Source organism: Abramis brama (genome assembly GCF_963993115.1).
Source record: "Abramis brama genome assembly, chromosome: 16".
NCBI classification, from domain to species: Eukaryota; Metazoa; Chordata; class Actinopteri; order Cypriniformes; family Leuciscidae; genus Abramis; species Abramis brama.
In genome coordinates, this window is record NC_139978.1 from 5,494,049 (window position 1) to 5,507,089 (window position 13,041).

The 13,041-nt window shown below is 36.1% G+C and overlaps 1 protein-coding gene across 1 annotated transcript in view; it reads right to left on the reverse strand.

The window, feature by feature from the left end:
* The window catches only part of phyhip (phytanoyl-CoA 2-hydroxylase interacting protein), a 28,565-nt gene extending 15,524 nt beyond the window's left edge, over positions 1–13,041 (reverse strand). Inside the window, exons 1-2 of the mRNA XM_084138332.1 lie at positions 12,722–13,041; positions 8,013–8,189 (exon numbers count right to left, since the gene is read on the reverse strand). Coding sequence (XP_083994458.1) covers positions 8,013–8,186 — 174 coding nt within the window. The 5' untranslated portion in view covers positions 8,187–8,189; positions 12,722–13,041. The remainder of the gene's footprint in view (positions 1–8,012; positions 8,190–12,721) is intronic.

Sequence of the window (13,041 nt, forward strand, 5' to 3'; positions counted from 1 at the left end):
AACATGTTGGATATTTAAAACATATTTATTTCACTTGTCATTTGTCTCATAGCAACAAGGCGCATGTTTCTGCGTGATTTTGTTGTGTTCGGGATGATGTTTTAAATCTGCTCGGTCAGCTGGGTTAAAAAAAGTCTGTTGAGAAGAGAAGGTGCGAAACGGCTTGTCAAGAGTGAATTGTGAAGGAAGCCTCGAGTCTCCTGAGCCAGCAGAACTGTAACTTACCCAGAGCGGGTGTCAAGAGACTGAAACACGACTCTGAAACACAAGCTGAAACATCAATATTGGACAAGAAATATTTTTCAGAGGTTTTATGGACAATTGGTGGGACTATGACTGGATCATTAATGGACACACGGGGAATAGTTTAGGTCAGTCACTAGCAAGTCAGCTTATTATTGATTAACTAGTAACTAGCTGTTTAAAATTTGTTTTGTTCATTGAAATAAAGCTGAAATAAAAGTAAATATAAATATTAGAAAACTCGAAAGCTGTAAGTTGAAGTACTAAAATTACTAAAACTGAAATAAAAATAAATGAAAGCTAAATAGAAATATTTAAGGTGCACTTTTTGTTCAAAATTAACAACATTTAAATAATGAGACATTACATCAATCCTTCTTTATAAATGTGTTTTTGTCTTACTCTGATTCACTATGGTAAGTGTGTTTATATTTTAGAGCTTTTGGGATGGTTTTCACGTATATACATGTCATTCGCCCGTGTGTGTCTCGTCATATCAGTAAATAAAGGTAAAGTTGCTCCGGCTACTTTGACACGTGTCTGGTGTAGGAGTGTGTGTGTGTGTGTGTCTGGTGTGGGAGTGTCGGAGTGGCAGCGGTTAGTTGAGTGAGTGTATGTGTGTGTGTGTGTGCGTCTGGTGTGGGAGTGTCGGAGTGGCAGCGGTTAGTTGAGTGAGTGTATGTGTTTGTGTGTGTGTGTGTGTGTGTATGTGTGTGTGTGTGTGTGTGTGGCAGAGGTTAGTCGTCACAACAAGCGAGAAAGAATGACATGGAGCAGAAACATTTTCAACCTCTAGAGCAGGGATAGGCAACTCCGGTCCTGGAGGGCCACTGTCCTGCAGAGTTTAGCTTCAGCCCTGATAAAAACTCACCTGCCTGTATCTATCTAGTAATCCTGAAAACACTGATTGCCTTGTTCAGGTGTGTTTAATTAGGGTTGGAGCTAAACTCTGCAGGACAGTGGCCCTCCAGGACCGGAGTTGCCTATCCCTGCTCTAGAGAATCATCCGTTTTAAACAAACGCTGAACAGAGGAAAGTCTGCTGGAGAAAAGAGAAAGAGACAGAGCTCGTAATAAAACAAGAATCAACATCAGATCCTGAGAGAGTGTGTGTGTGTGTGGTTTCGGTGGAAGTCCACAGTAGTCGATTGTCGAGTTCACGCGCGTGATCATAGGTAACTAAGCAACAGTTACCTATATTTACTTTTATTTCAGCTTTATTTCAATGAACAAAACAAATTTTAAACAGCTCTATTTTTTTGTTTTAGATAACAATAACACTGTAACTAGTTAATCAGTAATAAGCTGACTTGCTAGTGACTGACCTAAACTATTCCCTGTGTGTCCATTAATGATCCAGTCATAGTGGAGAACTCAACAATCGACTACTGTGGACTTCGACCGAAAACAGGATGTAAATACAGGTATTTGCGCTGGCTGAATTAACATCACTTTTATTCATATCTTTCACATCTACTGCAGTCAGATTCACCGTGTTCACTCTGAAGGAATCACTCACATGACCTGTGCACTTGTAATGACACATCAAGGATGTTAAGAGGCTAAAAGCAGGTTTAAAACTTGCCCCATTGAAGTCAACAGGGTGCAAATTTTAAAAAGAGGATAACACGGTGCAGGCAACACCGATTTTTGTCGTTGTTCTCTGTACTGACAGCACTCCAAATTTACAAAAAAATGAGCTCAATGTTAAAATTGACTGGAGTTCTCCTTTAAGTAACAAAAAATGGCAAAAGCAGATAAAAATATTAAAACTTAAACTAAAATTAAAATGAAAAAACGAAAAATATAAACATAAAAGCTAATTTAAATGTAAATAAATACAATACTAGCATATAAATAATACTAAAATAACAGGATAGCTGGACGTTTTTGAGTTAAAAATGAACTGAAAATGAACTATAAATGAAAAAAGTAATTTTTTGGAAGAAGTCAGCATCATTCACAGAGACTGAAAATAGCCATGAACAAAAAAGAAATTGATTATTGTATATATGAGAAGCACTGAAAAGAAGTATCTTTACAGGCCAAAGTATTATTTGTTGTATATATTTAAGTCATTTGTTTATTATTTAAAAAATAAATAAATTCTAATCTACAGTATTGCCTAATAATTTATTTATAGTGTCAATACAAAACAAAGTTTGATAATAAAGATACAAACGATGTTAAATCTGCAGATGTTATCTTCTCATAAATTTTACTATTGTTTCACTGCTTAGACAATTATCACTAATAACATTTTATCTGGTTACCTATAAAATGAATCATGGGAAATACTAACTGTCTAAGCAGTGAAACGATAGTAAAATGCATGAGAAGATAACATCTGCAGATTTAACATCGTCAGTGTTTTCTGACGACTCTGTCAAAGGTGAAAGACATTTTCAAACTTCACTAAAGCGTAACGTATCACATGTAAGAGCTCTATCACAGCTAATTACACTTGTTGTGGAGGCTCAAGTTTTTGACAAGCAGAACCAATTATGAAATGCTCAGCGGGGCAATAACCATAGCAACCCCTTATGAAAGTCCTTTCCTTCCACTCGCACAGGAAATATTAGAGCCCTGGCAAAATCAGATGTAATTTCAGCAGCAGTTTATTTCTGGCGACCATCGAGTGACAGCAATACTCCTACATTATAGCTTTATTTTGTCAGCAAGAATTTGAAAAACTGAACACAATGAAGTTATACATTTACTCAGTTCCAGTGTTGGAGCTAATGCATTACAATAATGCGAGTAAAGTAATCAGATTACTTTTTTGAGTAACTAGTAAAGAAACGCATTACTTTTACTCTTTCCCTGCCGGCATTTTTTTTTTTTTTTAAGTTGCCATGTCAGCGTTTTTGATCATTTTCACAAAAATGTCATGGCCCCCAGAATATCTTCTTGTATATGAATATCTGAACATGCAATGTATCAAAAGAAAGAACAGAACAATTTATGTTTTTATATTAATTTTTTAATTTTTTTAATTTTTTATTTATTCTAGCTTCATGCATTCTTTTTTATCGACACTTGAATGGGTAAGTTTCCTAAAAAAAAAAAAAAAGCTACATTTTGAGCACATTTTCACCTGTGTTTTTTGATCCGGAGATTCAGTACTCGTTCAGAAGATGTGTAATAGCGCCCCCTACCGTACAACAGTGAAAACACAGGAAATTCCATCAATGGCGGGGAAAGAGTTAAATTCACAAAAGTAGTGCAAGTTACTTTGTTTTGCCATTTATTGACAGACAGCTGCTTACTGTATGCATTACAAACTGAGAATATTACACAAACCTGCAATAATTCAATGTTAAATTACACAAATATACTTTATGTATTTAATCTCACTTTATTAACCAGTGTCTTTGTTGCAGACCATCAATGATTCAATTCAACCTCACTAATAAGCAAAAATGACTTTTAGATAAACATCACATTTGTGTTTGTTTTTTTGTTTTAATGTTGAAGAGTGTTGAACTTTCTTCTGCAATCCAGAATGGGAGCACAGCTGAAAGGTTTGAGCGCATTAGCATTTCCTTCAGCCTGAGGCTTATTCATGTCACCTTTGGTTTGAAAGGGCGTTTACATGCACTAAAAATAGAACTTTTGTTGTTGTTGTTGTTGTTGTTTTTTTTAACCAGCAAGCCCAGCCTACGTAAGACAAAGGAATGCAAAAGTAACATATTACGTTCCATAAAAAGTAACTAAGTAATGCAATTAGTTATTTTTTTTAAAGGAGTAACACAATATATTTTATATATACAATATATTTCAATATATTTTACCCAACACTGTTCAGTTCTGACTGACTGCTCAGAATAATGGGAGACTTACATGTGTTGTCTTAGATTTTTCAATTTAGAATTTTTTTCAATTTGTCAAGTGGACTTTGAATGCAGCTTTCAGGAAAATGATTTGAATCTTTGATAAATGTGTTACACAATTATTTTAGATAAAATCTATGTGCAGATTTCAATCAATCAATCAATCAATCAATCAAGATCATGATGCCCCTGATTACTAGTGTACTAAATTGGATTTTTTTGCAAATCATTATCCTAATTATATATATATACACACACATATATATATATATATATATATATATATATATATATATATATATATATATATATATATATATATATACAGTGAGGAAAATAAGTATTTGAACACCCTGCTATTTTGCAAGTTCTCCCACTTGGAAATCATGGAGGGGTCTGAAATTGTCATCGTAGGTGCATGTCCACTGTGAGAGACATAATCTAAAAAAAAAAATCCAGAAATCACAATGTATGATTTTTTAACTATTTATTTGTATGATACAGCTGCAAATAAGTATTTGAACACCTGTCTATCAGCTAGAATTCTGACCCTCAAAGACCTGTTAGTCTGCCTTTAAAATGTCCACCTCCACTCCATTTATTATCCTAAATTAGATGCACCTGTTTGAGGTCGTTAGCTGCATAAAGACACATGTCCACCCCATATAATCAGTAAGAATCCAACTACTAACATGGCCAAGACCAAAGAGCTGTCCAAAGACACTAGAGACAAAATTGTACACCTCCACAAGGCTGGAAAGGGCTACGGGGAAATTGCCAAGCAGCTTGGTGAAAAAAGGTCCACTGTTGGAGCAATCATTAGAAAATGGAAGAAGCTAAACATGACTGTCAATCTCCCTCGGACTGGGACTCCATGCAAGATCTCACCTCGTGGGGTCTCAATGATCCTAAGAAAGGTGAGAAATCAGCCCAGAACTACACGGGAGGAGCTGGTCAATGACCTGAAAAGAGCTGGGACCACCGTTTCCAAGGTTACTGTTGGTAATACACTAAGACGTCATGGTTTGAAATCATGCATGGCACGGAAGGTTCCCCTGCTTAAACCAGCACATGTCAAGGCCCGTCTTAAGTTTGCCAATGACCATTTGGATGATCCAGAGGAGTCATGGGAGAAAGTCATGTGGTCAGATGAGACCAAAATAGAACTTTTTGGTCATAATGCCACTAAACGTGTTTGGAGGAAGAAGAATGATGAGTACCATCCCAAGAACACCATCCCTACTGTGAAGCATGGGGGTGGTAGCATCATGCTTTGGGGGTGTTTTTCTGCACATGGGACAGGGCGACTGCACTGTATTAAGGAGAGGATGACCGGGGCCATGTATTGCGAGATTTTGGGGAACAACCTCCTTCCCTCAGTTAGAGCATTGAAGATGGGTCGTGGCTGGGTCTTCCAACATGACAATGACCCGAAGCACACAGCCAGGATAACCAAGGAGTGGCTCTGTAAGAAGCATATCAAGGTTCTGGCGTGGCCTAGCCAGTCTCCAGACCTAAACCCAATAGAGAATCTTTGGAGGGAGCTCAAACTCCATGTTTCTCAGCGACAGCCCAGAAACCTGACTGATCTAGAGAAGATCTGTGTGGAGGAGTGGGCCAAAATCCCTCCTGCAGTGTGTGCAAACCTGGTGAAAAACTACAGGAAACGTTTGACCTCTGTAATTGCAAACAAAGGCTACTGTACCAAATATTAACATTGATTTTCTCAGGTGTTCAAATACTTATTTGCAGCTGTATCATACAAATAAATAGTTAAAAAATCATACATTGTGATTTCTGGATTTTTTTTTTTAGATTATGTCTCTCACAGTGGACGTGCACCTACGATGACAATTTCAGACCCCTCCATGATTTCTAAGTGGGAGAACTTGCAAAATAGCAGGGTGTTCAAATACTTATTTTCCTCACTGTATATATATAAATAATTATATATATTTTTTTATTTTTTATTTATTTTTTAGGGCTGGTTGGACTATTTTAGATATAACATTTTTTTTAAACGCTATTGCAGATTTTCATGTGCAAGTGGTGAGGACTCACCAATAAACAAACAAACAAACAAACAAACAAATAAATAAATAAAAATGTAAAACTTTTTTTAAACATTTATAACATTTATGAATAGGTGCATGATGTGAAATTAATAGTGTACTAAATTAGATTTTTTGCAAAGAAATATCGTAATTTTATGTATGTTTTATAGTTTTAAAGGGCTGGATTGCCTGGGATTGTGGGACACAATTATTTTAGATTACAAAAGGTGTTTCTTTAGAACGCTGTTGCAGATTTTTATATGCAATTGTATTTATAAAAATTATAAATACACACAAATAATATATAGGTGCATGATTCCCCAAAAATAACTAGTGTACTAAATTAGATTTTTTTGCAAAGCAATATCCTAATTGTGTGTGTTTTTCCTGTTGTTTTGTAAAGGGTGTTTGTCCTGCGATTCAGGTGTTTATCGGGAGGAAACATGTCCTGGTCATTATCCGCTCACAGCAGAGTTTGCTCAGGTTTCTCGTTCTCCTGTGTGACCATCACAGTAACCCCTGAAGGGCCTGTCAGATGTGCTCATTACCAACACACCTACAGCCACCCTCCTTCACACACCATCTGCCTCTCCAGCGCATGCTTTTTATATTTGTCCTTAATTTAACCTTATTCAGGCAGAAAGCACTTCAAAATAAACATGGAAATTCAAAATATGTCTCCTAATCCTTTTATTATGTTGTGATTCAGTTTGAGTTACTGATTAACCAATGATATTTTTCTTGATTTAAAAAAAAACTTATTTCCCCTTTTAGTGTTATGAACATGCCTGCAAATTATTGTACATTGCATATTAAATTACAAAATTAGTTTTGCTGGTCAATCTGACCTGGATATTTCATGGTTTATGGCAGCTGCACAGACCCGAAATTAGGGTATTCACAGCTACATTTTTGCATTTGGGAGATGTTTTATCCAAAGAAAATGTGCAAGGCATTCATTTTTAATAGTTCATCATGCATGCTATTTCACTGAGAACTCATGATCTTGGTGTTGCGAGCGCCATACATTGTTTTACGCACACTGTTTCATTTGTTTCTGTATTGGATATCGTACTTTCATTTTATTGAATAAATGTTTAAGCTGCTAAAAGATCCACTTCACCTCACCTCATCATCATCTTCATCAAAACGTGACACCAAAACTGTTTATAACAGGCCTATTCAAAGGGCCAGATTTACAGCTTGCTCCAGCGCAAACCCTCTTTTGACATTAAATACCAACTGCCAGGATTTACTAAAGACGCAGTGATGAATTAGCGGTGAAAAGATGTGGACAGGGTTATTTTTGATCTTATTGCATATGCATTTGAAGGAGTTTCCCTTTCAGATGCAAAATTTATGGGACTAAAGTATTTAAATGAATCACGCAAGGTGATTTACTAAGGTTTGTGCTCGTCAATTTACTGGTATTTGCTCCATTATTTAAAAAGCATGTCTTAAACCAGACGCAGATTTTTGAGTTGTTGTTGTTGTTATTCATAATGAATTGATTTAATTTGAATTAGAGTCATTTTGCCCCCCTTCATAGAAATTGCACCTAGAATGTGAACCTAATACAAGGGTTAATTAAATATTCTGGGTTCAATTGCTTAGTAAAAAATCTAACTAAAAATAGTTTATTAAAAGTAATAGTTTCTATATAGTCTTAGTGTTTTTCATACAATGAAAGTCGACAGGGTCCAATGTTGTGAATCACGAGTCCTCACTTGTTTAACATCAGATTGTTCTGAGAGGATTGTTCTTGTGACAGTTCGTAATAAGTTGACCAATTCCACTAGCCCTGGTTGTGTGACAGTAAATTAGGGCTGTGATAAAAATCTAAATGTAAGATCTAAACAGCAGAATAAGAGTATAATACTGACTCTGTGCTTGAAGCGGTTGGGCTCGCTGCCTTCTTTACGGCTCAGGTCGATGAAGTAATGCGTCAGTCGTGACGTGTCGTCAGGGGCCGTTTCCCAGGTGATCCGGAACGAGTCACAGCTCACCTCGCTGATCTGAATATTATGGGGTGTGGAGAGGAGATCCGCCTCAGCCATCACCTGCGGGAAAACAACATGAAAAACTGTCAAACGGGGGAAATTATAGTAAAATCTTCTACTTCTACTTCTAAATTATAGTAAAAACTCTTTACTATAGTAAAAAAAACTATCTACTGACCTTTAATTAATCTGTGAATCAGTTGAATAACACCGATAACCCTCCCGAAACACAAAATGCTGCCTTCAGTCTATAGTTTTCCATGTTTAATAATCATTGTAGTCTTTAAATATTTGCTTGTTTTACAGTAAGGCTCATTTGAATGTCTTATATCTTTAGAGATGTCATTATGGAGCCTTTGAAGCTAGTTTGAAATCTGTTTTTTAGGATGTAATTTATTTTATCAAAAATACTGTAAAGGCAGTAATATTGTGAAATATTATTCCAATTTAAAATTACTGTTTTCTATGTGAATATATAGTAAAATATAATTTATTCCTGTGATCAAAGCTGAATTTTCAGCATCATTACTCCAGTCTTACTTTAAGTATTAGTTTGTAGTAATTAATTAATTAAGTAATTTTGTTTAAAAAAACTACTAGGGAATTCCCAAGCCTCTCTATAGAGAGCTATACAGGCATCTAGTGGTAACACCGTAAGATTACATGTTTTTCTGTCTTTTCTCTCACCAGATGGCGCTAATCTGCCTTCACAAAATGGTTTTCAAAGGGATCTCTATATTGGTGGTTGATTATGATTTCACTTTTCTAACTTTAGTTAGTGTGTAATGATGCTGTTTAAACAAGCAAAAACAACATCTGCAAAGTTACAACGCTCAAAGTTCAAAGCAAAGGAAGATATTTTCTTTTAAAGAAATTGTATTTTAAGGACTACAACGGGCTAGTGACATCACTAACCCTAAAATTTACATAAACCCCGCCCCCGGGAATGCGATTTATAGAATCAACTCAATCAAGACAGAATATGCTAATCATTGACTAGAAGATAATGACACATAAAAGCTACATCAATTCATCAACTAACCATTCAGAAATGTTGTCTACATGTTATCACTTCTTCTTGAGTCTCTCCATCTTTCTGACTTTGGTTTGAACATAAAAGGCTAAAAGTTTTCGAAATTTTCAGTGCATGTGTGTGTGAGGTAATAGGAGCTGATAACACGCGAACTCTTGAAGCTCCGCCCTCGGAGCAGCAGTTCATTTGCATTTAAAGGGACAGACACATAAACGGTGCGTTTTTGCTCACCCTCAAAAAGTGACAATTTTAACATGCTATATAAAAATATCTGTGGGGTATTTTGAGCTAAAACGTCACATACACACTCTGGGGACATCAGAGACTTATTTTACATCTTGTGAAAAGGCAATATACCACCTGTTTAATCTAAAAAAAAATATTTATTTGGGAAAAATGGACCATAATAATTATGGCATAAATATGAATAAGTACCATACAACTATCTCAAAATAAAAAATAGTATTGAACAAAAATAAGTTACATTGATTTTTCCAGAGGAAAAAAAAGTTTCATCAGGTGTCGGTCACTCTTGACTGTGAGGAACACCAGAGGGTTAGAGGCACTTTTTACTTGTATAACATTGTAATCTCCAATTGAACTCAACTCTGTTGCCATCCACCCTGTTACTTTTTCTGAAGACATAATTATATCCCTAATTTAAATATGACAATATATTCATTCAGCCTGAGATGGCACGATGCAGTCTATTAACACAAACACATAATATAGCGGGAAACACTCATTTCACAGAATGAGCCAGCAGCTCCAGCGTCTCAAAGGAGGGATAATAAACAAACGCTCTGTGAGTGATGCTCTCTGCCTCCAGTGTGTGTGTGTGTGTGTGTGTGAAGTGAATGAGGATGGGTGTTTGATTAGCTGTCATTTCCTGTCCCTGCGACCAGTGACCCTTGATTAATGCGAGTCACAGAATCTATTATCTGCCCTTGTGCTCTGAGAAAGAGCCCATAACTCTGTGTGTGTGTGTGTGTGTGTGAGAGAGAGAGAGAGAGAAAGAGAGAGAGAGAGAGCAGTGATTAACATGCACCTCTCTCTCTCTCTCTCTCTCTCTCTCTCTCGTTCTCCTTTCACTACCCTCATATTTTCCCCATATCAGTTGTCCTTTGATTTTGCCCTTTCACATTTCAGTTTTTATACTTATTAAGTGTCCAGATATGAGTCATGTAAAATGTTCATGTAAGCTAAAATGTCACAGATTTGTCCTGTTTTGTAATAAATCTTCCATATGGACAGTATGCTGAAACAGCACAATGCCAAGAACGGACTGCCGTGAAAATGTTGGATAGCGCAAATGTGTGTATGCCAGAAAATGAGAATATGTTTAACAGCAAGAACTTCACACATGATTGCTTTGGCACACACACATATGGTACCCTTGTGGAAAAGAGGTATATCTAAGAATAATAATAATAATAATAATATACTTTAGAAGAGTATACTTAAGTGTGAACTGAAAGCAATGTTTTCAGCACTTAATTGCATGGGGTTTTTTTGCAATTATTTGAAAATGTATTATAGTTTAAATTTATATTAAATGCAATTAGTTCAACTTAAAAGTGCTTTTTGACCCACATAAGTATGCATTTTATAATTATTTCTATTGTCTTTGAAATATGTGCTGCCGAAATACAGACACGCATTTGTGGTAAACTAAAATATACTTTAATGTCATTTCTAATCAAATGTTTACACATTTGTAATTGTAATTTAGTACATATAAAATAAATAATAATACGCTACAGTTACACTTAGTTTGTACAATTGCTTAGTTTGTCAGTATTACAATTCCTTAAGTGTGTTCAGAATCAGTCGTGTAAGTGTAGGCTACTGAAAATATACGTTTAAGATTTGAAGTACACTACAAGTGCACATTTAATACAATTAATACACATTCATTACAATTTCAGTAGGGATACATGTGTGTGTGTGCGTGTGCGTGTGTGTGTGTGTGTGTGTGTGGCCTGAAGTAATCATCTGCTTTGCCTCATGATGGAACATAATCTAAAACATTAATTTAAGATAAACAAATTGAGTTCACACACACACACACACACACACACACACACACACACACACACACAGGCTTCATTCTCTCTTCTCGCTGCACATGCAGATTCACACACTGTCATGATGTCATGGAAACACACCAACTCCCCAGAGTCAGCCTTTCATTCAGAGGGAATGTAGGACATAATAAATATCCTCACAGGACCTGCATCAAAGCTGCAAAACACACACACACACACGCTCTCTTTCACAAACACACACACACTCACACACATTTCGTAAACATATTTAGTATGTATTTTAAGCCGTTTGGTTTATGAGGACACAGGAGATGTCCTCATGATAAAACATGTTTACGTTGTAATACCCATGTCATTATACACATTTGTGTCCTCATAAACCATATATACAAGAACACACACACACACACAAATACACACACAGCACTGCTGCTCGCTTTCTATTTTAGAAACCTTTGAACATTTTTAACTGACTTTTGCTCTAGTTCTCAACAAAAAATCAAGATGCCACAGACACACACACACACGCACGCACACACACACACACACACACACACACACACACACACACTATATGTTATCAAAACAAGCCTCAGAAAAGCAGGTGAATCTTATGAAAACATGTTCAAGTCACATTTTACCCCATGATACAAAAGAAAGGTAAATATATAAACCATAGATTCTCATTTAGATTTATAGTATACTAAAAATATATATATATATATATTACAGTATTTTATTGTAATAAGGTAAAATATATATTACAGTAAAATATACTGTATATAGTCCTGATTATCTGTGCTTCTATCTGGTCTGGATAGTGAACAACAACACGCTTTACTATTCAGAGCAACAGAGTCAAATCATAGGATGTAAACAGTGGATTCAGAGAATAAAACAACTGCGCTGAATCTCTTTCTCTCCACTTTGATAAAGTCTCATCATACTGAACGTGTTCAGCGATCAAACACACAAGCGAGACGCATTCACACACGATTAATGTCCTGGTGCTCGAGCTGAATCCAGAGTTTTAATGACTGTCTGTCACGGTTCAGGTTTCCCATCATGCCTCTGCAATGCAGCTCTACTGTGGTGCGAGTGAAACTAATACAAGCAACAGTGCTCTGCATTTCACTGTGGTAAACTACCAAACAGAATTAGAAAACACATCGGTGCAAGAAAGCAGACTTTGAACAAAATGTTCTCTTCTGATGATCTGTGCTTCTCTTCTGGATGGTGAAAGTCTACAAAAGCAGTCCTGACCTGAATTCACTGCGACTGAGAAGAAAACTGCAACGTGAGGAGGTGAAAAGAAGCATGATTCTATTCTATTCTATTCTATTCTATTCTATTCTATTCTATTCTATTATATTCTATGCTATTCTATTCTATTCTATTCTATTCTATTCTATTCTATTCTATTCTATTCTATTCTATTCTATTCTATACTGTTCTGTTCTAGTTTTTTTTTTTTAATGAAGAGTTGTTTTACTGAATAAAGAGAGCCATACCTCTGTGTTGAGCAGGCGCTGTGATGATGATGAAGGGAACGTTGGCAAACAGAGGCTGAGTGAATAAACGTGCTTTTGATTCTTCGTCTTCTCTTCTCTTTCGCTGCTGCCAGATCCTTAAACGAGGATGAAAACGAGTGCAAGGGGATTCTCGTTTATCCTCACTTGCTCAGTTTCATTTATCGCCTCTCTCTCTCTCTCTCTCTCGCTCTCTCTCTCTCTCTCTCTCTCTCTACATGTGTGTGTGTGTGTATGTGTGTGTGTGTGTGTGTTTTCTACAGCTGTATGCCAAAGGGAAATGAACAGCCATGAGAAAGTGC